The 27,784-nt window shown below is 43.1% G+C and overlaps 1 protein-coding gene and 1 non-coding gene across 7 annotated transcripts; both read right to left on the reverse strand.

Moving 5' to 3' along the window:
• On the reverse strand, nt 1–26,010 carry ZCCHC8 (zinc finger CCHC-type containing 8). Of its 6 annotated transcripts, none has more exons than XM_058691355.1 (14): nt 25,475–26,010; nt 23,961–24,001; nt 19,587–19,661; nt 17,649–17,754; nt 16,318–16,395; nt 12,664–12,767; nt 12,480–12,545; nt 11,837–11,897; nt 11,222–11,364; nt 10,765–10,907; nt 7,762–7,883; nt 5,577–5,663; nt 5,197–5,314; nt 1–1,834 (listed from the first exon to the last, which is right to left on the reverse strand). In XM_058691355.1, exons 1-14 carry the CDS (start codon nt 25,673–25,675, stop codon nt 1,050–1,052), a joined length of 2,130 nt encoding a protein of 709 aa, XP_058547338.1. In that variant the 5' UTR covers nt 25,676–26,010; the 3' UTR covers nt 1–1,049. The 6 variants fall into 6 exon arrangements, with proteins under 6 accessions (XP_058547338.1, XP_058547340.1, XP_058547339.1 ...); XM_058691357.1 differs by having other exon boundaries at nt 23,961–23,998; nt 25,477–26,006; XM_058691356.1 differs by having other exon boundaries at nt 23,961–24,004; nt 25,477–26,006.
• LOC131490670 (small nucleolar RNA SNORA9) lies at nt 18,788–18,922 on the reverse strand. The gene has a single exon (XR_009251181.1). It is a non-coding gene; the product is annotated as a small nucleolar RNA SNORA9 (small nucleolar RNA).
• Nucleotides 26,011–27,784: the final 1,774 nt, after the last annotated feature.

Raw genomic sequence — 27,784 nt, forward strand, 5'->3', positions numbered from 1 at the left:
TTCAAGATCAGCTGTATGTTTATTTTCAGGGATGCGACTGTAACAATGTGATGGCATTCCATTTAAATACAAAAAAAAAAAAAAACATAATTCATCTCCATGTTATATATCCGACAATTAAAAGCAATTTGTTTATGTCTATTTTTGTATTTTTAAGCATTAATTATCTTAAGGTTCAAATTTAGAAAGTTATTTTTGTACAAAGGCTAGCTGCCCTCATTTTTTTTTTTTTTTCAAAATAAGTACTTTAAAAGATTTTGCTGTCTCTATAGTTAAGGCTGAAATAACACTGAAAACACTCAAACTTGCATTTTCCTAGATTTTCTTTGCTACCACTAATTTTTGCAACCACATAATTTACTTCCAAACTTACAACGTTGGGTACACTAACTGTGAATCACTTTTTTTGTATTCAGAGTCTTAGATTATGTATATGAAAGCTAATTTATTAAACCTTTGTACACAAAGATGAACGCACCTGTATAGCAAACTTATATGAAGAATGAAGTTACAAAAAAAGTAAAAGTGTTATTAAAATTGATGTGTGTAAATCACTTACAAAAATACCCCAAATGGGATAAGGCTGCTCATCCCTGATTTTTCTCATTTGGTTGTCAGAGTTGAAATATGCATTTAAAATGGTTAGAATTTTTTTCTTTTTAAAAAGTGATATATTAAACTTATATACAGGATAATTAGCAAAATGTAGAAAGGGAAATCAATGTACAAAAGACAGATAAAAACCATCACTCCTGACAGACACTCACGACCCAAAAGTAGTATAAACCTTAACGAACTATCTCTAAACCAGCTCGGACTTACATCCCGTCCCCGCAAGTTTTTAGCAATAAGAATAAAATATAGTAAACCAGCAAGCCCGGTCTTTCTGTTCTTTAACATAGGCCCGACTTAAGGCCACAATTAAGCCTTGGATAGATTTTTAAACACGGGAGGGACAAATAGGAAAACAATCTCATCTCCATTTGGTACTAATGAACAGAACACAAAGTTATAGATAATTAAATAGCTCGTGGCGCTATGTCAAGGAGTTATTCAGAAGCCTTTTTGTTTTTCTGCTGGTTTCGGGGCGAGTTCTTTAACAAGTTTCTTATCCTGAGGTACATTCCAGTAGATTCTGCCATGTTCTCAAATTCAAATGGCGTTATTCCAGTTGCAAACTTGCTCATGTCAGGTACAGGACTATGAACTTTAGTGGCTGCTGAAGGACTGGAGTCCACATGAAGGAGCTTCTGACTGCCTCCATTACTAATGTCACAGTTCGACACAACGTTGCCATTATCAAGAAGGGCATCATCTTTAGAGTCCATCTGAATAGACTCTTCCTTTTCCTTCTGGCAAAGCAATGTCGGCTCAGAGTCTGGGCTCAGAGAATGTTCAACTTCCGACTTTTCTGTACAAGTGTCTGGTACCTCGGGCTCATCAGGCATCTGCTTTTCAGAGGGTTTTCCCTCTGGGACAGGGAGGTCTAGCTCATTTGGACAAGGCGAAGAGGCAACCGAATTCCCAGTTAAAGGTGTGTCCACGGGAATATCGGAATCACTGTTCACACTCTCGGCCTGCTCGAGGGCCGCCCATATCCGCCTCTGCTGCTCTTCAAGTTCTTCCAGAGTCAGTGAGTCCTCATCCATAGCTGCCGACGCTGTCCTGGTCTGGGGTGAGTCGCTGGGAGTCAGCGGCGGGGTGCCCTTGGGGAGCGGAGGGGTGAAGATGGGCGGCGGAGTCCCCTGGGGCAGAGGAGGGGGAGTGCAAGGGGGCAGCGGTGGCTGAAACTGGAAAGCTTCGCTGCTGGGAGAGCCGTGAGGGACCTCCGCATCTGAAAGAAAAGAGTTGTGATACTTCCAGCTGTCACAGCAGTTGGTGTCTGAACTCAGGTGTGCCCGGAGAGTCAATGGCCAGAGATCACCGGCTGGAGAGGGGACGCCCTGGAGGCTCCAAAACCACCAGCACCTGGAAAGAACGCCCGCAGGGAGCGCCACAGGCTCTTCCGGCACCAGGAGCTTGAAGGAAACGGGAAATCCACCCGTTGGCCCCATGCAGCGTTTCAGAGTGAGGGGACAGAGAGTCGGCATGGAGGCCGGAGGCGCGAGTGGTCCCCAGGCTGTCTGCGGGAGCTGCAGAACGGGGTTCCTGGGAAAGTGTGGTGGGACAACGACTGGAAACGCTGCTGGCGGGGCTGCTGAAGGAGACAAAACTGAGGAGACGGGGTGGGGTACACTCTGGCTTATTCCCCAGTTCTGCACCTCTGGTCCTGCCTGCCTGCCTCAACTGCGGGTTCGTGTAGCTCACGGGTCAATGGTCATCACCACCTATATGTCCCAGACGGAACAGATCCGAACTTTTCCTCGAATCCGGACTCCGCTCCTTCATGCTGTTCCCACTATGGTGCCACCAGTGGTATCTGGCTGAAGTCGCCCACACGGAACCTGCTAATCGCCAGAGAGGCCCCCGTCTCCCTCTGCACCCCGCCCCCAGTCCTCGGCTCCCTGGGGCCTACTCTCTCTGGCAGACCGTCGCAGCCAAGACATTATTTCAGGAATCCTGGCATCGTCTGTGCTTTGGGCTCCTCTTCCTTATATCCATTCTCCAAACTACTATCTTTGTGAAGCATGAGTCTGGGCCCATTAACCTTCCCACCTCGTTAGAAACCTTCAGTGCTTTCCATCAGGACAAAGGCTGATCTGATCTCCTCTGTGCCTCACAAGGCCCTCTATGACCACGAATTTGCCTCCTTGCACCACGTTATTTCTTCTGCCAGGCTGAAACCCCAGGTGTCACTCTGCTTTTGGACCAGTGCGCCGTGATGTCTCACGCGTCTGCATCTGCATTTCCCAGGGACTCAAATGTCCTCACCCTGCTCATCTCCATGGTAAATCCCTGAATTTATCCCTACGGACGCAGCTCAAAGTCCTTCTTGATCGGGGTCTATGACCTCATCCAGCACAGCTGCTTGGTTTGTCCCCTCTGACACTAAAATACGTGTAACCAGCTCTGGGGCTCTGTATGGATCACCACAGGTCACATTTATATTAAAATGGGGTTTATACCTCTGCACACCCTAGGTGACACAGTTTCCACACAGAGTGGAAACTAAGGGCAGCAGATGTGTCTCATGAATCTTCCTATCCTCAGGGTCTAGTAGAGGTATCCAAAACAGCACAGGTTTTAAAAATTAGGCAAATTTGGGGCGCCTGGGTGGCGCAGTCGGTTAAGCGTCCGACTTCAGCCAGGTCACGATCTCACGCTCCGTGAGTTCGAGCCCCGCGTCAGGCTCTGGGCTGATGGCTCGGAGCCTGGAGCCTGTTTCCAATTCTGTGTCTCCCTCTCTCTCTGCCCCTCCCCCGTTCATGCTCTGTCTCTCTCTGTCCCAAAAATAAAAAAAATAAAAAATAAAAAATGTTGAAAAAAAAAAAAAAAAATTAGGCAAATTCAAAAAATATACTTAAGAAAAGGGTGGGGGGAGCCTGAGTGGCTCAATCAGTTAAGCATCCAACCCTTAGATTTCAGCTCAGGTCATGATCATGTGATTCGTATTTGAGCACTGCTTCGGGCAAAATAAAAAAGTGAGAATGGACACTGATGTCAGGCTGTCGGTACTAAAAGCCTGGCGTGTGAACTCTGGCATCAAGAACTCCTATGGCTGAGGGGCGCCTGGGTGGCTCAGTCGGTTAAGCGGCCGACTTCGGCTCAGGTCATGATCTCGCGGTCCGTGAGTTCAAGCCCCGCGTCGGGCTCTGTGCTGACAGCTCAGAGCCTGGAGCCTGTTTCGGATTCTGTGTCTCCCTCTCTCTGACCCTCCCCCATTCATGCTCTGTCTCTCCCTGTCTCAAAAATAAATAAAATGTTAAAAAAAAAAAAAAAGAACTCCTATGGTTGAGACTAAGCAAAGTAAAAAATTGGGGAAAATGGTTTGGGGGGCTTTGATTTTGGATTTTAAGGGGGTTTAAAATGTGACCTTTAAATTTTCTCTGGTAAGGATGAGGCTCCATAGCTCAGGGGTTAGAGCACTGGTCTTGTAAATTTTCTCTGGGAATTTGAAAATAAGACAGGTGAATCCCTCACAATCAAATCAGGGCAATTTACATTAGTAGATAGCATTTATTATTAAGGTATCTACATTCATTTTATCTTCTTTTTCCTTTTTTTTAAAGTTTATTTATTTATTCTGAGAGAGGGAGAGAGCGAGCGAGCATGTGTGCAGGAGGGGCAGAGAAAGAGAGAGAGAGAAAATTCAGTGCAGAGCCCAATGCGGGTCTCCTGCACATGAACTGTGAGGTCATGCCCTGAGCCAAAACCAAGAGTCGGACACTTGACAGACTGAGCCACACAGGTGCCCCTCAGCCATTCATTGTACCTTAATGTTGCCATTTAACCTCACTTCAAAACATGTGCCAGCTATAAGGACCAGCTATAAGGCTGGTCATATTTTAGGATGGGAGGTAGAGCAAGGAATGAGTTTTCAGTCTGGGACTCAGAGCAGCTTTGGAATTTATCAAGTTAACATAAAGTTCTGATTCATTCCAGAGCTTTCTGGGGGCAACATCTAAACTACACCCCAGCAGTCCCAAGGGGAAGCCCAAAGGAAGCGTGGACAGTTCTAGGGGTGGGGGACTCGGAAAGGTGCGTGCATGACTCTCCTGACCCACTGCTGACATGCTGAGAAGGGCTGTCACAGTGCTGCATGGCCACCACTTCCATGGTTAAGCCCAGAGGATTAAGAGAATAAAAAGCCAGAGGAGTATCAGAGGGCAGGTCCTTTGTTCCACTGTGCATTTCCAGGAGGGCAGATATTCCTCATGGTCCTTCTTCCCTGGGAAAGCCTGGCTCAGCTCTGCCCTTCCTCCTCTTGGGATAGAGCTGCCGAAGCGGGACACTCTCCACCGCCTGTCCCAGGGCCCTGCCCCCATCCGAGGGCCTGGTCCGGATCAGGACCACTGGGACTGGGCGGCAAGGATCGCCTGACTCGGGAACTCAGTTAACCGGCCGGCATGGCCCTCACACCAAGCTGTCTCCCACCTTACCTTTTATCAGTACGAGGGGGTGTCACTCTCATCTCCAGGGACAGAATCAAAGCATTTCATTAGTGCTCAAACCGGCCCAGCCTTCCTCCTGGAACTCAGGAGCGTGCACGATCCCTCTACCTTCTCGGTGAGATTGAGACCACAGGAGGAGACCCACCTGAGTCGAGCTCCATGTCCGCGGGGGAGGCTGCTGAGCTGCTCTCCTTCCTCTGCTTCTTTGGACTGCTTGGGCTGGACTGGGATGAAGACCTCTTGCCGCCAGACCTCATGCTCGGCTGATGGAGGGGCCAAGCCAAGCACAAGTTAACGGGGCAGAAGGAGGAGACTCCAGTCCTTCCCTTCCACCCCGCAGAAAACCAATGTGGAGCAAAGCGTAGGTAAATGGTGAATGCAGCTGCCCTTTTCCTTTGGATGCATCAGAAGGCACAGAGTGCTTTCGAAGCAAAGCCAAAGAGCAAGAAGACGCTGATGAGTTACAAAAGTCCACCAACAAAAGGCAGTCAATTTTTATCAACCTCACCCTGAGAAGCTATTTACCGCTTGGAAGTTAGAAGTCAGGTAATTGGCAAACACGTCCTTCTGCTGACACGCCTGCATCGGTATGGACCCAAACATCCTCCATTCCTAATGGTGAGAAGACAAGGAAAAAAAACAAGCCTGTATTTGGAAAACATCATACTTTGACATTCTGTAAAATGGAGGTCTCAAATTACATTTCCTTTTCTGGGGAATTAACGAAAAGGATGGTGCACTGAAGGAAAAACAAAACAAAACAAAAAACCCAGCCACCCAACCCTGCCGGCAACACGATCAGAAGCGAACACTAAAAGCTTACTTGACAAAATCACTTGGCCCCAAAAGGTTCCACCCATTACAAGCAGAAGCTGTACGCAGTGACGAGCGGACTCTCTTCCGGCCTCCCTCTCCCCGTCCTTGCACGCACTGGCCCGGCTTACAGGGCCCCTCAAGGCTCACCTCTTCTACCACTTTCCAGCTTCTGTTCTTTCCCTTTCCAAACCCGGCATTCATCTTTAAGGTTCAACATCCCTTCCTTCTCTCTCATCTCTATGAGCACGTGCAATAGGGGTTCTCAAGAAGAATCATTTGGGGTTCCTGTCAAACCTCCAGATTCCAGGGTCAAGTCAGTTAAGTCTAAGGGTGGGACTCAAGAATGTGCATTTCCGGGGTGCCTGGGTGGCTCAGTTGGTTGAACGATCGGCTCTTGATTTCAGCTCAGGTCATGATCCCGGGTTGTAGGATCGAGCCCCGTGTTGGGCTCTGCACTGAGTGTGGAGCCTGCTTAAGATTCCCTCGCCCTCTCTCCATCCCTTTCCCTAGTCACACCCACTCTCTCTAAAATTAAAAAAAAAAAAAAAAAAAAAAAAAAGGGCACGCGTGGGTGGCTCAGTCAGTTGAGCGTCCAACTTTGGCGGAGGTCATCTCATAGTTCATGGGTTCAAGTCCACGTCAGATTCCCTCTCTCTCTCTGCCCCTCTTCCCTCCCTCAAAAATAAACAAACTTAAAAAGGGATGCCTTGGTAGCTCAGTTGGTTAAATGTCTGACTCTTGATCTTGGTTCAGGTCATGATCTTGCAGCTTGTGAGTTTGAGCCCCATGTCAGGCTCAGTGATGCTGGTACAGTGCTGCTTGGGATTTTCTCTCTCTCTTGCTCTCTCTCTCAAAATAAACTTTAAAAATATAATAATAATAAGAACAATAATAGAAAAATTAAAACAAAAAAAAAGGCATACTTCTACCGAGCACTTCCCAGAGGACTCTGAGGTTGGCTGGTACTAGGACCATTTCCAGAGGCACTGATGGTTTGTGCCATGCAGTTTGGCTCTTAATTAATTACACACTTGTCTTCATATCTGTTCACTAGACTCTAAGTTCGGACCTTTGGTTTCTTTGCTTCCCAGTTTCTAGGAACACCTAAAAATGCATTTTTTTATGCAACCACCACACCAGGTGCCTAGGTGGCTCAGTCGGTTTATGCATCTGACTTTGGCTCAGGTCATGACCTCATGGTTCATGAGTTCGAGCCCTGTGTCAGGCTCTTCGCTGACAGCGCAAAGCCTGCTTGGGATTCTTGCACTCCTTCCTCTGCCCCTCCCAGGCTTGGGCACGCACACAGGCACGCTCTCGCTCTCTCACGATATAAATAAATAAACTTAAAATACAACCACACCATCACCACAACAGGTCATTGTTGAGTCTTGAAATAGAAGATGAAAGTTGGAAAAGACTAAATAAATGCAGAAACCATTCTCATATGGAATGAGAAATTTTAGTTTGGAATGAAAAAAGTGGAAAAGGAATTATAGGATAGGAAAAGGAGTTATATTAACTTAGATTTATTAAAGGCATAAATTTACTTTCCAAGTAATTCCAAAGAACTTACAATACTGCCTCAGAACCATCCCATGTTTTTAAAGCATAATTTTAGAACAGTTTTAGATTTACAGAATTTAATCATTTTAACTCCTTTTCGTAGGGCATAAATCAGAAAAAAAATTTTTTTGAATGAACACAAGGTATCACTTAAAATTCTAGACAACGTATAGGAAGTTACAAAGCTGAACGAGTAACACATTTACTTCTTCATGTCACAGTAACTGCTACATAAGCTAACGATTCTTTTTTTTTTTTTATAAGCTAACAATTCTTAACAATCCTTACAATAATGTCATATCCCATAAGAATAAAAACACGGTATACTTACATCTGGAATTCCTCTGGGAGTAGATATATTAAAACCTGGATAGTTTACCAATTTCGAGAGATCGTAAGTGACACTTTTATTCTGTTGTGCTTCTCCAGCTTCTGTTTCCCCATCAGCACCATCTGTCAGAGACCATCAGAAGGTTAACATTGCTAGATGCCAATATAAATCCCTCTCCGGACCAAAAGTATACTAGGAAAGTACTTATATTCAAGGCAACAGAATTATTCTGAGAATAATTATTCTGAGAATGGCTTCAATCACAATGTTTAGATTAGAAACTTTTAAACAATGTGGAGAGAATACTTTGATAGTAAATGCATACTGAAAATCTTGGAAACCTGGGTTCTTCCATGGGTTTCTTAGAAGTCTAGTTTGTGCGGACCCAATGACCTGCCTGATGCTCTGTTCTGATGTCTTCATTTAACGAACATTTATCTAAGTCTTATTATGTACCAGATTATGTTTTAAATGGCCTGTAAGTATTAACTCTGGTAATCTTCATCACAACCTTAAGAGGTATGTACTACTTTACAAAACCACTTTACAGATGAGAGAAGGATACTTGGGAAACACTTTACTACCTTGAAAACTACTAAGTAAATCATACGTTTATTTTGCCGGTCCTATGGTGTCTATATACGTAAGGTAATGAAACGGTTTATGAGAAGTTTCTCTTTATAGAAGTATTCTAGCTAATAAGCTAAGAAGTATTAAAAGAATGAGTATATAGCCATTTTGCGACCCATCATTAGCAAGTATAGATAGGCAACGACCACCAGTGACCGATTCCATCACAGTAAAGACAGGGACAGAGGAACACGCTAAAATAACACACCACGGAGATGCATCAGCAAAATCTCGAAAACCCGAAAGGACAAAATGTGGCTTTGTTAAAAACAAGGAAGGGTATCTATAGATTAAAAAAGGCTTAGGGTGGCTCAGCCAATTGAAATACATCCAAAAGACTTCAACCATCCACAACGTTTATCCAAAGAATCTCTAATCAAACAAACTAAAAAAGAGAGACAACTTGACAAAACAACAGAAATTCAAGCACCTACAGAAAACCTGAATGCCTGCACGACTTGGGGATATATTAAAAGGGCTGTCCGAAATACCTCTTTGGCACTAACTGAAAAGGAGCAGCTTGGTGAATTTTTAAAAATATTTTTAGGGGCGCCTGGGTGGCTCAGTCGGTTGAGCACCCGATCTCGGCTCAGGTCGATCTCACCGTTCGTGAGTTTGAGCCCCGCGTCAGGCTCTATGCTGACAGCTCAGAGCCTGGACCTAGTTTGGATTCTATGTCTCCCTCTCTCTTTGCCCCTCCCCTGCTTGTGCTCTGACTCTCTCTCCCTCTCAAAAATAAATAAACATTAAAAAAAAAAAAAAGTTAAAAAAAATGTTAAAAAAAATAAAATAAAAAACAAAAATATTTTTAAATATCTAGGTAATATAGAGAAACATTTTCATTTTTAAAAGATTTAGGGGATTAGAGATAAACTATAATCTCAAGGCCAATCCTCTTTCTTTCCCCGGGGGGAACCACTGTTGAGCCTGCTGTATGGGTGAAGACTTTTTTAAAAAGTATTTATTTAACATCTACCACATTGCGGGTACTGTGCTATATGCCAGGGGATATACTGGCGAATAAAATATGAATGGTTTTAGCAATTACAAACCTGACTGTCTAGCTAGGAAAACAGAAGTAGAGAAATAGAACAGAGAAATAAATATATAGGGCATGAAAGAAACAGACAGGGTCCAGTGATAAAAGACTGGCAGGCCAATGAGAGATATACTTAAATAAGGTGGTCAGGAAAGGCTTCAATGAGTCTGAATCGAAAATCTAACCGGAGGGTGCCTCAGTCAGTTAAATGTCCAACTTCGGCTCAGGTCATGATCTCCCAGTTTGTGAGTTCGAGCCTCACATCAGGTTCTCTGCTGTCAGCCAGGAGCCTGCTACGGATCCTCTGTCCCCCCTCTCTCTGCTACCTGCTAATGCTCTCTCTCTCTCTCTCAAAATAAACGTTTAAAAAAATACTTTTGGGGTGCCTGGATGACTCGGTTAAGCGTCTGACTTCGGCTCAGGTCATGATCTCACGGTTCGTGGGTTTGAGCCCTGCATCAAGGTCTGTGCTGACAGCTCAGAGCCTGGAGCCCGCTTCGGATTCCGTGTTTCCCTCTCTCTCTGCCCCTCCCCACTCACGCTCTGACTCCCTCTTTCTCTCTCTCTCAAAAATAAAGAGACATTAAAAAAAAACCAAAACACTTATAAATCAGTCCTCAGAAAAAACATAGAGCACTGTTTCATCCATGTGGGATTCTCTGAACGACATGATAGGTATGTTGGGCAGAAACTCAGCATTGCACAGAGAGTTTGCCATGTCAGCTCACAGATGCACTCTCCTCCTTAGTTACCACAGGGATCCCACAGCCCAGATCTACCACGGTTTAGTTAGCCATTCTTCTTTAGAGCCTTAATGTTGCTTTCAATTTCTCACTATCATATTCAATGCTACAAAAACACATACCCATATTTTCCCTGTGCACATGTGTGATTATTCCTCTACAGCAGATACCTAAGAGAGGGGATCTAGATTACGAGAGGATTTACGTATCCTGTATTTTAGGTCTCCTGGCATTCACTGATGAATAGATTTCTGTTACCACTTCCGAGCAAGGCAAGAGCTTATGAGGACCAGCTGGAGAGCTGATTCTTTGGCCTGCATAGTCAAATATCTGGAGCAGGTCCAGATAACCAACCATCTGGTAATTCTTGAGGTTTTAGTTCCTTCTTTGTAAAACGAAGGAAACACCATTGTGATAGTTTTTAGTTCCCTCAGCACACACTGATCAAGCCAGCCATTCCTATCAGATATTACTGTAAGTCTGTCATTACACACACGTGCACGTGCGCGCTCTCTCTCTCTCTCTCTCTCTCTCTCTCTCTCTCTCTCACAATAACATTTGGGCCGACTTATCTAACTTCACGTACTATACCTTTCCCATCATAGAGCGCAAGCCCGGAGCCCTCCAGCTCGGCCTCCTTGAGCCACCCCGGCGGGTACCCCAGCTGGCGCATTCGATATATAAAAGGCGGAAGGCTCTTGTCTGTCACGCCCAATGCGTCCTGAAGTTCCTCGCTATGTAAAAACAAAAGAGGAATAAGAAAATACCGTATTCTTGTTTGGATTAAAACACATACCGTCCCCAATGTGTTAAAACAACTCCGTGTCATAGGTTCCACACAGTGACCCGGTGCTTAACAGATACACGGTTGAGATTGCAGTGAAAGTTTCTGAACGAACAGATGCGCATTATCTAGGCGCTGCCAGAGCAGACCTACACACCGACCACCGCCCTCCGGATCACACCGACCATCACCCTCTGGATACACAGAACGTTCCAAATACTGATGAAGTCGAAATGACGTTCTCCACTAAAATGACAGAGGTACCTAATGACTCCCGGCTTGAATCTTCCAAATCTCTCCTCCACCTCTTCCGCGTGGTATCGCTGCTGAAAATTCTGACTGTTTGTCTCACTGCAGGCGTCCAGATACGCTTTTCTTTTTTCACTTATCCGAGCAGCATTCCGAGGCTGGAGCATAACGCAGTTGAGAAAAATGGTAACGAGCAGTTTAGAAGTACTTCAGAAATTAAATAAAACTAAACACTCTGTTTCAGGTCAAGCAAACAGACTATTCCAGTTTTAATGTGTAACAAGTATAAAAGACAGTGTAAATATTAGAAAAATACAGCAAGGAAGAGAAGCAGTCATTTTAATTTCTTATCACCTATTATCTTAACCTAAAATCAAGTTTTTAGAATCAACTCTAAAAATTAACTCTCATATGTCATTCATCTCAAATACAGAATACTGTGACAAGTTATCAGTTTTAAAAATCCAATGTCTTAAAATTTAAGTACAAATTTGAAAAGCTTTCAAATTCAAGGACCGAAAGAAAGTTATCGCAGCTAGCTTCTTCAACTCACACAATGCCAGAAATGTGCTGAAAACATTAGAAAGCTCTAATTCAAAGATTTTTTTTTTTTATAGGAGAAAAATTTACCATTGGGCAATCTTTCATTTGATGTTCTTCAGAACCACAATTGAAACAGTGAGGCTTTGGCCTATTTGGTCAAAAAACAAAGATTTGCATAATGTAAATTAGACATAAAAGCAAATCAATACAATCATGATAGCAAAGTGTATCAGAGAGAAAGAAAGCACGCAGATCACAGATTACAAACATCTGCAATAGTGAGTACGCTTTCACCTCCTGTACTCAGTGGTTTAAACAAACAGTACTTTTATCCGAGTCTTTTAACCAAGAACCCTTATGTTCCCAACTAATCTGTCACCTCTGGGTTTTGTCAGTGGTTAATAACAGAAGAACCGAGGCAAACAGATTGTATTTCCTTTAGGTGACTCAGGAAGGGGCAGATGGTTATAAGACAGCAACCAAACTGACAGCAACAATGACACTTTCCACCCACCCAAGCATATCAGGCGTGAACCAATGAATTCCAATAAACAGATGACTGATTTAAACATTTAATATGTCTACATATTAAAACTCTAGCTGAATCTATAACTTCTTTATAGTAAGCCAGCAATAAAGAATATTAATTTTTCAAGCTAAAAGAGTTTATGGTTTTGGTTAAAAAAGTTTTAAAAAGAAGAAGGAAACAAAAACAACTCCCCACACAAACCTTTTTGCCTTTACTTGTATTTCTTGCCCTTCTAGAGAAACAATGTGGCTGAAGACTTGCTGGTACCTTTAGTGAATTTTATTAAGGAACAGTTATCATAGTCTGCAAAATTTTGGTAAATTTTTTTAAAAGGTGAACTTAATGGCAAGATGCATAAAAGATCTTCATTCACTATGTAGGATACTTAGGTATTTCCCATCCTTCGGTAAGCTGAGGGTTTTCATTTAGAAGCGGTTGCCCCAATTTATCAAGGCAAAAATTAGTAAAATACAGGACACTTCCTACAACCTGCAGAAAACAAGTCAAAAAATATTGCTATTTAAGCAGGAAAAAAAGACATTAAATAATGTAAGACTATGATTAATTGTTTTAACGCTTTAATTTTGGAGGAAATGATTAGAAGTCATACTCAACTCCCTAAAGGAGCCAGACTTGGAGGTGCAGGTAAAAAGCTCCATCTTTAAATGCCCCTGTGTCGCCGAGGTCACAGTTTCCCTCTCCAGGAGATGGTGACCGTCAGCTGCACTCTCCTCAGACTTCAATCACCCGTCTCCTCGCTTCCCTTGGCAGCAAGACAATGCAGAAAAGTATTTACTATTTCCTTCCCCTCCCGCTCACTCTTTTCCTTCCTCTCCAATTCAGGGGCGGGGAGGAATGCATACAGAAAAGTCGGGAGAATGCTACAGTGAACACCCAGGTATGTACTTACTCTCTTAGATCCGACAATTGTGGATACCTTACGTGCACCCGCACGCGTGCGCGCACACACACACACACACACACAGGTACACGCGCACACTTACTTCTTGCTGAGCCACCGGGAGAGAGCAAGCCACCACCATCACTTTAGTCTAAGCCATTACTGTCTCTCGCCTGAGATCAATATGGTAACTTCCTAACCGGCTTCCAGCTTCTACACATAACCAGCGACAGACTATTTTCGTGACACTTCATCCCTAAACACTTCAGGACGGGTCTTCTGAGCACGAGAACATTCTCCCACAAGCCACAATACCACTGTCACACCTAAGAAAGTTAATAAATCCGTAACACCATCTATATCCATTCTGTACTCAGTTCTCCCAACTGGTCCCAAGATGCCTTTTCTAGGCTTTATTTTTTTTCCAAGCAAGAACTTAAGGTTCACACGTTGCATTCAGATGGCGTTGAGTTAATCTCTTTCCCTCTAAACCAGCACCCCCACTTTTTTCCTCAGATGGCCCTGCCATTCTCTCTTGAACATCTCCAGAAAGGCTTCTGCCTCCTTCATGGTGCTAAGCTCCCCCATGGGCCCCATGCAGCCAAATTCAGTGGACGGCTCAGTCTTCACCTTAACCTGTCAGCAACGACGGACACAGGTCAGCCACTTCTTCTGGCTTCCGGGACACCATTCTCTCAGTGTTCTTCCTACCTTGCTGACCAATCCTTCTCATCTCTCCATCTTCTGTGAGACTCGGTCCAGTCCCCCTCTCTACCTGCACTCTTGAGGTGATTCGTCCAGGCCCATGGTATGAAGTATGAGTATATGGGACACCCCAAATATCCGGTTCTGCCTCAACTCCAATCTTGTAAATTCAAGTGCCAACAGACAGGTTTCCAGGACATGCAGACTCACCTATTTATTTATTTTTTTTTTTTTTTAATTTTTTTTTTTTTTTTTAACGTTTATTTATTTTTGAGACAGAGACAGAGCATGAACAGGGGAGGTGCAGAGAGAGGGAGACACAGAATCGGAAACAGGCTCCAGGCTCCGAGCCATCAGCCCAGAGCCTGACGCGGGGCTCGAACTCACAGACCGCGAGATCGTGACCTGAGCCGAAGTCGGACGCTTAACCGACTGCGCCACCCAGGCGCCCCAGACTCACCTATTTAAAACTGAACCAGATTCCCATTCCACTCCAAAGCTGTGCCTCCCACCAGTTTTTCCCATCACAGGAAAGGGAAGGACCTCATTCTAGCTGCTCAGACCAAAAACCCGCATCATTTTGACGACTCCCTCGCTTTTGTGTTCTATGCGTCCAATTCGTCAAGACATTTGGTCAGTTCTACCTTCAAGGTAGATCCAGCTTCTAACCACTGCTCACGTCCAGCCCTGGTCTTCTAGACTGACCTGCCATCTTCTCTCACCTGAGATCAACAGAGTCACTTAGCCAGTTTCCAGCTTCCACATGTAACCAGCTACACACTGTTCTCCACAGAGAAGCCAGCTCTTTTAAAAATTCAAGTCGTATCATGTCACATTTCTACTTAAAATCCTCCAGGGACTTCTCATCTCAGAGTAACACCCAAAGCCCTTACTGTTGCTTATGAGGCAATATAAAGATTTCGATCTGCTCCAGAATCAGAAGGCCTGGATTCACGCCCTGGCTTTGTCACTTACGAGCTAAGGGACTCAGGGCAAGTTACTTAGCTCTCCACATCTGTTTCCTCATCTGTAAAAAGAGAATACTAGTAGTACCTTCACGAGCATATCTGTAATGAGCTTCGAACAGTACCTGGTAAATAGTGAGCAACACGTCAGTGTGCCCTTCTGCCCCAGGGCTTTCCACTCACTGTTCCTACTGCCTGGAGTCTGGAATACTCTTCACCGCATGATGGCTCACTCCCTCAATTTATTCTGTTATCAGCTCAGAGAGGCTGTCGCTATCTACTCACCATACAAACCAAACGCCCCACAGTTACCCTCTAAGTCCTTAGCCTCACCTAGTTTCTTGCCCCACTAGAATGTAATTCAAATGAGAGCAGACACTTTGCCCTTTTTTTTCGTTGCTGTCTCTGGAACCCAGAAGGGTCCCTGACAAGAGAACATTCTATATTTATTAGTATTTATTAAAGAAGTAAATTAATAATACACAATAGTCCCACTTTCCAGGCAGGTACCACTCTCTAGCCCAGAACCCTAGAGTTTAGAAGGGACATGAAGAGTTACATAGTTCAAATTCTTTCTTTAAAGCGCTTTGATAGCATCTCAGTCTTTGACTTCTTTGGGTAATGTGGAATTCGCTTTTCTTAAACGAGTCCGACCACTTCGTATCTCTGTCACATCTCTGACAGAAGTTTGCACTGAAGGCTGAGTTGCACTGTGCCTGCTTGTGGTCCACGCAGTCGCTGGTCCCGGTCCTCCCACCCGGCACCACACAGAGTGATCTAACATGACGCCTCGATCACATCTGCAGAGACACGCTATCCCCTGTCAATCTCTGCAGTAAGGCTGTGGGCCCTTCACGGTCCCAGCGGCCCCACGTCCTTAAGATTGTGGTAGGTCAATGGGGCACGTCACTCCCTACACATGAAAACTAGTCTGCCTCGAACAGAATCCGGGATTTCATCATCATTTTAAAAAAACCGAAGTTGCAAAATCACACCGCTACATCGCACTGACACAGTGGAATTCCGCACAGGTACCAAAAGGCCTAAGGGTAGGCTCATCCCTGTTACGCCTCTTCGATTTTTCACCCGCCATTTGAGTTTGTCAACATTTTTAATCTCCTATCTGCCATCTGTTACATTGCTTACTTATCCTTCCCCATCTGTACGTGCAACAAGCACGCACTCCAGATCATCATCCGCGTTCATGAAACGCACGTGCAAAAAAAGTTCGTCAGGACAAAAATAAAGTCCTCCAACGTCTGTCTATCGTGTATCCAGGAATTATTAGAAAGTGAACCATATCATCTAGAGGCTGAAGCCTAAACTGTTGCTTGTAACAGTTTCATGAAAGGGTGGTGATCATCTGATGACACATGGCTATGCCACCTTATCATTTCAATGCCACCCAAATGACACAGGATAGAAAACATGTTTTTGCAGGATTCAAAACTAAAATGTCCAAACTTACACTAAAAGCTTCCTTGTTGTTTTTAATGGCACACGATTCTTCCACTTTATGGTCCTCTTCTAGCATAACACTAGATGGCTAACACAAAGAAAAACAGTTATAGAAGGTAACCAATTTTTAACTAGTTCAAATTTCAAATATTAGAAATTTAAACACACCCCTTTATTTTCTAATACATACCACTAAGGTATATAAAGTTCTGAATTCAACACTGTCACAATTACGGTAAGTTTGAAAGCTAGGGAGGTTTGTGAAATAAATTTCACAAGAGGGAGAATTTAAAAATTATAAAAGATACAAAAGACAGCGCCTTCTGAAGCATTAGCATAGACTATGACTTTTGTGTTACTGAGTATTAATTCATGTATTAAATTGAACGAATTAAATATTTAAACTCTCAACGCTGAAATTGACAAAGTAGACGATCTTAAAACCAGATAACCAGAAAGACTAAAACATTTATGATTTTACATTAGTGGTCAATACTGATGATAGAACTCTCATAGACCTCCCTCCACTACAAAATTCTGAAGTGCTCCTTGAATCAAAACTCCTTGTATGGTTTTTATTGTTAAATGTATTTTGTTTCTTAAATCTTTAAAAATTGTGTAAGAGATGTAAAAACTCAAGGTGATAAAAATTTAATTACTCAGAATTCTCTGTTCTTCCAATTCTCAGGATACACAGCTAACAACCCTTATTTGACAGACTCTACTTACCATAACTTTTAATTAAAAAAAAAAAAAAGCCCAGAAATCATAATTCTGATTTTTTAAAATATAAATCCACGCTCTGATATTCACGTAGTGAAATTTCTCAGATTTCTTTGGGCATGCTATTGATTTTTTCCAATAAGCAGAGGGGAAAATAGGATAGCAGGTAAACCTGTTGGTTTTAGAGAAAAATAATTCATCTTTTATAAACTCCAGAAATACAGATTTTTTTTTCTGCCTTAAAATTAATTTTCTGCCTCAAACCACGTGTCCAAGTGAGGAAATGGGGGCGGGGGGGGTAAAAGACTAATTTTGAGTGTAGCCAGGTCTAGGACTCCCCCGAGAAAAGGAGCCACAATACAAAGGAATCGCCTGTGGCTGTACGGGTCAGACCAATGAAGGAAGCCCAGTTGAAGGATGGGAGGTGAACAGTTTTAACAATCCTGTTTTTTCTTTTTTTAGTTGTACTTGACATACAATGTTATATTAGTTTCAGGTGTAGGACACAGTGGTTGCACTTAGTCATTTTCACGAGGATACAAGAGGATCCCTGTGGCCTAACAGACGGCAGTGAAAAGCATAACCTGTTAATCTTAAAGTCTCTTAAGTTTGAAATACCTGGGGCAAAAGATTAAAGGAAGTCTTTTCCACATCATTTTTCTGCTGTTCCTCAAATCTTTTTACTAAATTTGACACAAATTCCTCTATTTCTTGATGGTATTGCCTGCATGAGAGGACACAACAGTCAGAATGCAGAGTGAGACACTGAACAGACTGAAATCTTATGCATTATTAGAAGATGTCAGGAGTAAATGCCGTTAATTTGATTTTCAGAGGTTTATCAAATCACTGATTCTGTAACACTCAGGAACCTATTCCTCAGAAAAAGAAATATACATTGTTGCCGAGTTAACATAATGATTATGGGAACCTAAGGTAGTGCTAGGCATGTAACAGTGGCAAGTATTTGTGCTGAGAATAAATGGATTTTATTTATAAATTTTACATAGTTAAATTTTGAATACATAATCTACATAAAACATGGTTCAAAATCCAAAAGAAGTAAAGGGGTTACATAATGAAAAACTTCCTTCCTGGTCTGTGCCCCAGCCACCTTCTCTGCAATGAAAAGACAGCCAGTACATTCTTCCTATCTTCCTCCCAGAGACTCCCTATCCACACAGAAGGAAATACTATATAAATGTTAAACTGGGAAAAGAAACAAAAAAAAACCAAAACACCAAAATGCAATGGAAACACAACATGAAGCAGAGAAACTACTGAGGTCTACTTTCTCCAGCTTCCCAGGTCAAGAACCGCTTTCATCAACTATTTGTTAACGCTCGGTTCAGGAGGGGCCCGCGGAACCCAGCTTGGCCGCAGTGGGGCAGCCATCTTGCTCTTCACCAGACTTGATCTTTCAGGTCTCTTTAGCTCTGACACTCCAAGATCTCTGCAGGCAAAATGGCAGACACGTGGTGCAGAAATGAGACTGCCATGAGCTAGAGTGGACGCGGATTCGAATCCAATGATGATGACAGTGCTCACGCCCAGCTGTGCCCAGCACCTTGCTACTGCCACCCTCACCATCCAGCGTCCCCACCCCTGAGAGCGGCAGGTTCCACCTAGGCAGAGATAGGTAGGTGATGGGCCTGCCACACAGCTAACACTCTAACTAACATATGCTGTTACCTTCTTTACCTTGCCTAGTATGCAAGATAACGATTATGATTCAGGGACTCAGGAGAGGGGCAAGCAACTGTCTGAAATGTCTACGACCACACTCTGCGGAAGGGACAGGGCAAAGTCTCAAAACATTTCAGAACGTTCTGGCAAGCACTGGAGGAATACACTGAGTCACCCTAGACCCAATCATGCTGGAAGGTCTGCAAAGGTCTAATTCTCTTTCACACATTCACCCAAACACAAAATTATGTGGGTAAGCTTTGAAGACAACCAACAGGGTAAACCCAGTTATCTGATTCTGGGGGAGAAACGACTAACATTACTTATCGGTGTGGTACCAGTTGTTATTTTTATTAGAGGCTATTGGGCTCTTATAGGTACTCACTTAACTACCTACGAAGTGGTTACTATTAGCATCTGTTTTCCAGTGAGGAAACTGATATGCAGACAGGTTGTGACCTCCCCAGGCTCACATATGTACAAAGTTAGGGCCCAGATTCAAATTCATGTTTATAGACTCTAATGTCCTTGCTCTTAGAGTGCCTGGATGGTTCAGTTGGCTGAGGTCATGGTCTCCTGGTTCATGAGTTCGAACCCCACATGGGGTGAGCTCGAGCCCTGCTTCAGGCTCCACGTTGATGGTGCAGAACCTGAGTGGGATTCTTTCTCTCTGCCCCTCATTCCCTTGTGCCCTCTCTCTCTCTCTCTCTCTCAAAAAAACAAAACCAGAAAACAAAAAAGCCCCACGATTCCCTAAATTTTAAGTAAAAGAATAAAAATGGAATAAGTACAAATAAATACAGCATACTAACGGAAGATGTTTCATTAACACATTAACTCATTATATGTAGAAAGGGGAAAGTTACTTACTTTGAAATAACATTGTTCATAAAGAGAATCTGTAATAAAGGTCCATCTAACTTAGTATTGTTCACCAATATTCCACTAAAACAGAAATTAAAACAGTCTTAGAAGATATTAGAGTAAAACGCGTACATGTATATATAAACACATAACTTTTGTAATTCTTAAGTACCAAAGATTATAGAATATTTTTTTTTAATTTTTTTTCAACGTTTTTTATTTATTTTTGGGACAGAGAGAGACAGAGCATGAACGGGGGAGGGGCAGAGAGAGAGGGAGACACAGAATCAGAAACAGGCTCCAGGCTCCGAGCCATCAGCCCAGAGCCTGACACGGGGCTCAAACTCATGGACCGCGAGATCGTGACCTGGCTGAAGTCGGACGCTTAACCGACTGCGCCACCCAGGCGCCCCAATTATAGAATATTTTACAAATAAGATGAAGAACCACCAATAACTCTTGTTTTCTCAAGAAAAATCCAAGTGTTCATCAAATTTTACCTAGTTTAATGGTTTTACACAGAGATATCCCTTACATATTTTATTTTTCTTCAACGTTTTTTTTTTTTTTTTTTTTTTTTTTTATTTTTGGGACAGAGAGAGACAGAGCATGAACGGGGGAGGGGCAGAGAGAGAGGGAGACACAGAATCGGAAACAGGCTCCAGGCTCCGAGCCTCAGCCCAGAGCCTGACGCGGGGCTCGAACTCACGGACCGCGAGATCGGGACCTGGCTGAAGTCGGACGCCCAACCGACTGCGCCACCCAGGCGCCCCTCCCTTACATATTTTAAAAAATATTTCACAAAAACGGAGTGCGTGGGTGGCTCAGTCGGTTGAGCATCCGACTCTTGATTTCAGCTCAGGTCATGATCCCAGGGTTGTGGGATTGAGCCCCACATGGGGCTCTGTGCCGAGCGTGGAGCCTGCTTGAGATTTTCTCTTTGCCCCTCCCTTGCTCCTGCTCTCTCTCTCTCCAAAAATAAAATCTTTAAAAAAAGTTTTTTAAATATTTCACAAAAAAATTAAAACTACGCTTAATCTTCCAGTTTTCAACCAAAACATTTATCTAATGGATCATTTCTTTACAAGCCGGGGCAAGGGAGGGTCGGAATAAACCAGCAGGTCATAAGAATATATTTCTAAAAAATCAGAGTGAATTTAGCTTAGTAATATACAAGGAAACACTTCAGCCTCTTCGAGGGCAGAGCACATTCCATTATTCCAAATCCCGGATTCTAAAGCAGAAATGTAAAAAGTACATTGTTCTTCTTCCTGGATTTGATTTTCAATTACTGCCAAAAAAAAAAAGAAAAGAGCGAGAGAGAGGATGTGGCTCTGGCTGTAAAATCTGCACAATGCACAATATCCAATGTCCCGGTGGTAATCTGGACCAGCTGACTCTCAGATTCCTCCTCTGCCCACCTGCCTCCTATTCCTTTACCTGCGCAGCATGTGAAATAAATCAGTCTATATTTGGAATTGCTCAGATCAAGAAACAAAAGTAAAATATGAAGAAGTTCAGAAGTTTACTTGAATTTGCACGAATTTCTCTTTTTAAGAATACATGATGGTTTTTAAAAACCGGGGCGCCTGGGTGGCGCAGTCGGTTAAGCGTCCGACTTCAGCCAGGTCACGATCTCGCGGTCCGTGAGTTCGAGCCCCGCGTCAGGCTCTGGGCTGATGGCTCGGAGCCTGGAGCCTGTTTCCGATTCTGTGTCTCCCTCTCTCTCTGCCCCTCCCCCGTTCATGCTATGTCTCTCTCTGTCCCAAAAATAAATAAAAAACGTTGAAAAAAAAAATTTAAAAAAAAAAAAAAAAAAACAAAAAAAACCCACACACAATTGCATAACTCCTTGACTGGAGTCCAAGCACAATCAGCTATAAAGACATTCAGGTGGGGAAATATGAATATGGACTGAGCTGGGAATGTTATTAAGAAAATCATACCAGTTACTGTGATAGTTGTGTTGTGATTATGCATGAAAAAGTCTTGTTTCTAAAAAGTTACATGTTGAAATATTTAGAGTACAATGTATATATGTGATGAGAAGCAAATATGGCAAAATATTAACTGTTAAATCTAAGTGATGAAAACGTGTTAATTGCACTGTTCCTTTTCCATACATTTGAAATTTTTCATAATATAAAGCAAAAAATAATATTTACCAGACAAAAAGGAAACTTCTGATCATGACAGTTCCAAAAATAAGGATTAAACCAAGAGACTTGGGGTACAAAATTTATCTAAATAATTTTATTTCTTTTTGTTTCTAAGTTTTCTGTAGCATGCTTTATCAGTATGACATCACGAAGAGCACAAATTCTAAAAGAAAAATTTTAATTTATTCCTTTTTTAGGATATTAATGCTTGCCTCTCGTGTATTGGCAAACCCTATGATGCTATAATCATTTAAACTCAGGTAATTATAACCCTTTTGTAAATAAATATTTGTTTAAATTATCAACTCTAAAGTGTGCTTACCTATCTTTGAATATTAAAAACAAATGGGGCACCTGGGTGGCTCAGTTGGTTGTGTCCGACTTCAGCTCAGGTCATGATCTCACAGTTCCTGAGTTCAAGCCCCACACTGGGTTTTCTGCAGCCAGCAGAGAGCCAGCCCGCTTCAGATCCTCTGTCCCTTTCTCTCTCTGCCCCTCCCTCGCTCACTCACACCCTCTCTCAAAAATGAATAAACATTAGGGGCGCCTGGGTGGTTTAGTCTATTAAATGCCCAACTTCAGCTCAGGTCATGATCTCCTGGTCCATGAGTTCGAGCCCCACACGGGGCTCTGTGCTGACAGCTCAAAGCCTGAAGCCTGCTTCAGATTCTGTGTCTCCCTCGTTCTCTGCCCCTCCCCTGCTCACACTCTGTCTCTCACAATCAAAAATGAATATTTAAAAAAAAATTTAAAATAAACATTAAAAAATATTTAAAAAATTATGATTTTCAGGCACCTGCGTGGCTCAGTCAGTTAAACATCTGACTCTTGATCCCAACTGTCATGATCTCACAGTTTGTGAGTTCGAGCCCTTCATCGGGCTCTGCGCTGACAGCATGGAGCCTGCTTGGAATTCTCTCTCTCCTCTCTCTGCCCCTACCCCACATGTGCTCTCTCTCTCTCAAAATAAACTCAAAATTTTTTTTTAAATTATGATTTTCGAGGAATCCCAGTGATATTCAACACATTTAATATCAAAGCAACAGCGAGTTTAGATCCACAAAGTGTGCTCACATAGAGGGAGGAAGGTAGGGCATGGGGAGCTTTCCAAAATACATCTGAATTCTGAAATTTTAAACCTTTAGTCACCAATGTAGCCAGCCGGTTACTTCAGCTGGTACCAGAAACAAAAAAGTGCATGTACCATTGCATCAAGGCACCCCAAATTGTGAAACTTGACAACACGATTCCCCATGATAAATATGTACTCAGACAAATATTTTAGATTTACTGACCTGTTAAATTTTTTTAAGAGACACCAGCATTTAATCTTCTATCTGCTAAAGTCAGAGGTCTGAATGCAAACCTACTCACTGTACTTTCTTCAAAAGCACACTTATGTCTCTTTCTAAAATGAAATCGTGCATCATTCCTATTTATGAACATACTTTAACTGCATAAGTAAATTTTCAGCTGGAGCAATACTGTAATCTTAACTGACGTCCCAGAAACGTTTGTGGAGTAAGAACGGCTAGCTTGGCAAACCGGCTTGTTTGAAACATTAAGTCAAAATTTTTTGGATGTGCTTCACAAATATTTTTACCCATTAAATCAGCTTAAAAGTTATTCAGGTGAGCGCCTGGGTGGCTCAGTCGTTAAGCATCTGACTTTGGCTCAGGGCACGATCTCACAGTTCATGAGTTCGAGTTCCATACTGGGTGAGCTCGAGGCCCGCTTCGGTTGAACGTGAGCACCAGCTTGGGGTGAGCTCGAGCCCCACTGCGGGTAAAACATGAGTCCCATTTCTCTCTCTCTGCCCCTCGATCACTTGCGCCTACTGTCTTTCTCTCTCTCTCTCCAAAAAAAAAAAAAAAAAGAAAGAAAGAAAGAAACATCCAAATCTTAAAAAAAAAAAAAAAGTTATTCAGATATATAACATGACTCAGTATTTGTATATGTTGTGAAATGACCACCGCAATAAATCCAGTTAACATCCCCCCAAAATAACAAATTAGTTAAAAATTCAATGCAGTTGTGAGATTTCAAATTTTATCCCCAGAAATTAAATTAAAAATAAAGTATCATTACTGATTTCTTCGGAGTACACTGAAAAATAATACAAAAATCCTAAATACTCCTTTTACAAAGAAATTATAGCTAAATATTAACAACAGGATAAAAAAATAAAAGACAACAATAGTGTAATTGCAGTATCTCATACCTCGGTCGAGTCAGAATGTTCAATTTTCTTTTAAGTTCTTGATGTTATTACTCGTTAAGGAACACAAGCCCTCATCAAACACCATCATAAATAACATAAACTTTAACTACTCACTCTCACTTTTGGCGTCAGAATGTTAATATCAAAAGACCTGCAAATAATCTCGGGAATGACACACTTAACCCAGCTCCTGTTCAGTTGCAGGGATAGGCATTTAACCCCCAACATTAAAATAGTTTTTTCATCTCTTCCAACAAGGTCATATAGTTCAAAAGCCACTGACAGACCTAACAGACCGAACCAAAAATGTTATTCAAACAACCGCACCCCATCAGAAGTTAAACAGCAATTCACTTAAGAAAGAGCAGCATGATAAGCGACAAAGTACAGTAAAACAAACTGCTAAGGAAGGAAAACTCTAGGATGGAAACTATGGATGTTCACAGTACAGTCCTTTCAACTTCTCTGTATTTCGAAGTTTTACATATAAAAACGTAGAGGGGAAAAAGCATCACGAAGCAAAAAAAATCGGACTTCAAAACCCTTCAAAAAAGAAGGGGGCGCCTGGGTGGCTCAGTTGTTTAAGTGACCGACTTAGCTCAGGTCGTGATGTCACAGTTCGCGAGTTCCAGCCCCGCAGGGGGCTCTGTGCTGACAGCTCAGAGCCTGGAGCCTGTTTTGGATTTTGTGTCTCCCTCCCTCTCTGCCCCTCACCCGCTCACACTCTGTCAAAAATAAACAAACATTAAAAAAAAAAAAAACCAAAAAAAAAAAAAACTTCAAAAATGATTTACCAACCGCTTTCAGGGTTTCAATTGAACTGAAATCATCGGCATATAATTAAAAAAAAAAAACCCACCTGTAAGAATATAAATAAACATACTGGCAAATCTTGCCAGAAAAGCTGTAATCATGTAACGAAGGCAAACGGAAACTTGGCGCGTTTTTCCCAAACCTTTGCGACGGCACCTTCACCACGGAAAAGTCGAAGAACTTTAAAATGAGTCCCCAATCTTAATCAGGCAATTAACCATGTCTCTGTGCATGCCTCACATCCTTGAACCCCCAACTCTACATCCTAGGACCACTAGCTTCTGCCCCGCCCGAAAAAACAGACCCACGCTAAGGGGCTGAGTAATCCGGTTACCTCCTAATACACAACTACAGCATGACTGCATGAACTTAAGCTTGGCCGCCAAAAATAAAATCGGATGACGACTTTCGAGAAGAGGAGAGAAGCGGTAACCAGTCTGTAATGTAGCAGTCTGAAAAAAAGCCCTAAAAACCAGCTCCAGCTTGGGGGACGGGAAGAGCGAGTGAAGTCCAGGACACGGAACCCAGAAGAGGAGAGGCTGGCGCCGAGGCCCCCGGTGCTGCTTACGCAAGCGAACCCTCGACTCTCAGCCCTCAGGGAGATTATTCGGAATTCTGGCCCCCCTGGAATTTCCGCCCGCGCCTTCCAGGGCTCGCCGCCCACCGCACGCCGGTGACCGGGCCCAGCGAGCGGGAAGGATATTCTCGGCGCGGAGCTGCTCGATGGTTTCCTCGCACTGCCGAAGCCGCTCCCGCAGCTCCGCGTCGCCGACCCCATTCTCGTCCTCCTCGTCGCCGTCGTCATCCTTGAAGCGAGTGTGAACGGGCTTCGGAATGGATTCCTCTGGGTGGTCAAACGCCTCGAACAGCTCTAGGTCGCCAAAATCCACCTCCGCCGCCATCTTGGGCTGTGGGAAAGAGTCGAGAAGAGGCGGAGCCGGCCGCCGGACCGGGGGCGAAGGTTGTAGGGCGGCACCGCTCGCTAGGACTCCGGGCCGCGCTTAGCCACCCGGTAGGGTTTTCTCCAAACACAGGCCGCGAAGCTGCACAAAGGGCGGGCCAGTCCCGAGAGACTACAACTCCCAGAGTACAGTGGCGTCTCTCAGAGTCACTTCCGAGGTTGCTCGGGAGCGTGGCATGCTGGGACATGTGGTTTCTAAGCGACTGTTAACTCATTGTTTGCATTGCATACTGGGATTGGTCCTTTTCAAGCGTGCCGAAAGCCTGGCTAGATCAGGATGTGTTAAAACAGTGTTATGTTGTCCATGTGATGCATCTGAGGCTGAAAAATCAGAGCGCGACGCTTGTCTCATCACGGGTTCTGGTGTGCGTGCTAAATTGCAACAAAAGAAGAACGGACTCTCTAGTTGTGCCACAGATTACCTTTGTGATCTTGGACAAACTGCTTCAGTTTATTGGGCTTGTTGCACTTTTTCATGAAAAACGAGCTAATCATTAGACTGATTTAGATTACTCTGTTGCGGCTTTCGGTTGTTTCTCTAATTCAATGACTCATGCATTCAATAACATTTATTTACCACGTTCAATGGGCCTGGTACAGGTCCAGAACTTGAGGATGAAGAGTGAGTAAAATAGAGAAGTTCCTGCTCTAGTGGAGCCTCTATGGGCTAACAAAAGAAACAAAAAAATAACCCTAAATGGCCCCGCCCTTGGAGGTAGATGTTGATGAGGATTCCTCGTTTTTTAAAAATATGTGAAATAAAAACAAAGTTATAGATATGTAACGATTTACTTTGACAGAATCTGTGAGAATCAGTGAATGGAGCAATTTACATTTGAACTGAACCATTGTTAGAAAGGCAAAATTGATGGCGAGATTATGGCGGATGGATTTAAGATCATCCTCCTTGGAAGAAATCACATGTGAAATGCAAAGAATGGAGCAAGAGGAGACAAGTACAATTAGGTTCGGATTCACAGACCAAGTTAAGGTTCCTCTCTTTCCACTCCCAAAATTGGGAAGTCATTTCAACATTTTAAACAGGTAGTGTGTTTGTGACCTGAAGATTTTCATTAAAAATTGTTTTTTTAATGTTTATTCTTGAGAGAGAGTGAACGGAGAAGGGGCAGAGAGACAGGATCCAAAGCGGGCACCGCGCTACTGGCAGAGAGCCTGATGCGGAAGTCAAACGCATGAAGCATAAGATCATGACCTGAGCCAAAGTTGGAGGCTTAACTTACTGAGCCACCCAGTCACACTGAAAATTTTCATTTTGATAAGATGGTCTTGACTGCATGGTAGAAAAAGGGTCAAAGCTCCAGCAAAAGTAAAATACTGAGTCTAGCAGATAGATTGATAGATTTTTGTAGTGGGGTAGTGTCAATAGTGGTGGAGAATTGATGTTTAGAAGTAGAAAATGTTAAAGTTTATTTGGGGGGAGGGAGGGAGTGGAGGGGGGGGAGAGAGAGAGAGAGAGAGAGAGAGAGAGAGAGAGTGTGTGTGTGTGTGTGTGTGTGTGTGTGTGTGTGTGTGTGTGTGTCAGTGGGGGAGGGGCAGAGAGAGGAAGAGAGAATCCCAAGCAGGCTTCACATAGTCAGCACAGAGCAGGATGTGGGGCTTGAACTCACAAATTGTGAGATCATGACCTGAACCAAGAAATCAAGTCAGATGCTTAACCAATGGAGCTACCCAGGTGCCCCAGAAGTAGAAAATATTTAGAACATAAAATTAAAGCATCAGAAGTAATTGAAAGGTTGGATACAGGGAATGAGAGAAAAGGGTTCATGAATAGTTCTCAGGATTGACTCAAGAAACTGGTTGAGTAAGTAATTGATCATTTGAGATAGCAATGGATTCAGACCAGGTTTAATAGCAATAAAGGAAGGTATGTGGTACCTTGAGGCAATTTTATTCTCAGAGGCCATAGAGAAGCAACTGGATTGGTGAAGGAAATTTTTCAAGCATTTTGGTTACACATTCTTATATTGAAGGTAAAATTTGAGCCCCAGTGGAAGAGCAGCTGAATTTTTGAGTAAAGTTCCAAGAAAAA

The sequence above is a fragment of the Neofelis nebulosa genome, chromosome 11 (assembly GCF_028018385.1).
Source record: "Neofelis nebulosa isolate mNeoNeb1 chromosome 11, mNeoNeb1.pri, whole genome shotgun sequence".
NCBI classification, from domain to species: domain Eukaryota; kingdom Metazoa; phylum Chordata; class Mammalia; order Carnivora; family Felidae; genus Neofelis; species Neofelis nebulosa.

Bases quoted from the DNA above. Each gene is read 5' to 3' on its own strand.
- ZCCHC8 (XM_058691355.1), bottom strand. From the start codon at position 25,675: ATGGCGGCGGAGGTGGATTTTGGCGACCTAGAGCTGTTCGAGGCGTTT. The intron at 19,662-23,960 runs GTATGAGATACT...TTTCTGTTTTAG, and splicing joins AACATTCTGACTCGACCGAG to TGGAATATTGGTGAACAATA. The intron at 10,908-11,221 runs GTACCTCTGTCA...GTTTTTACATAG, and splicing joins TTCAAGCCGGGAGTCATTAG to CGAGGAACTTCAGGACGCAT.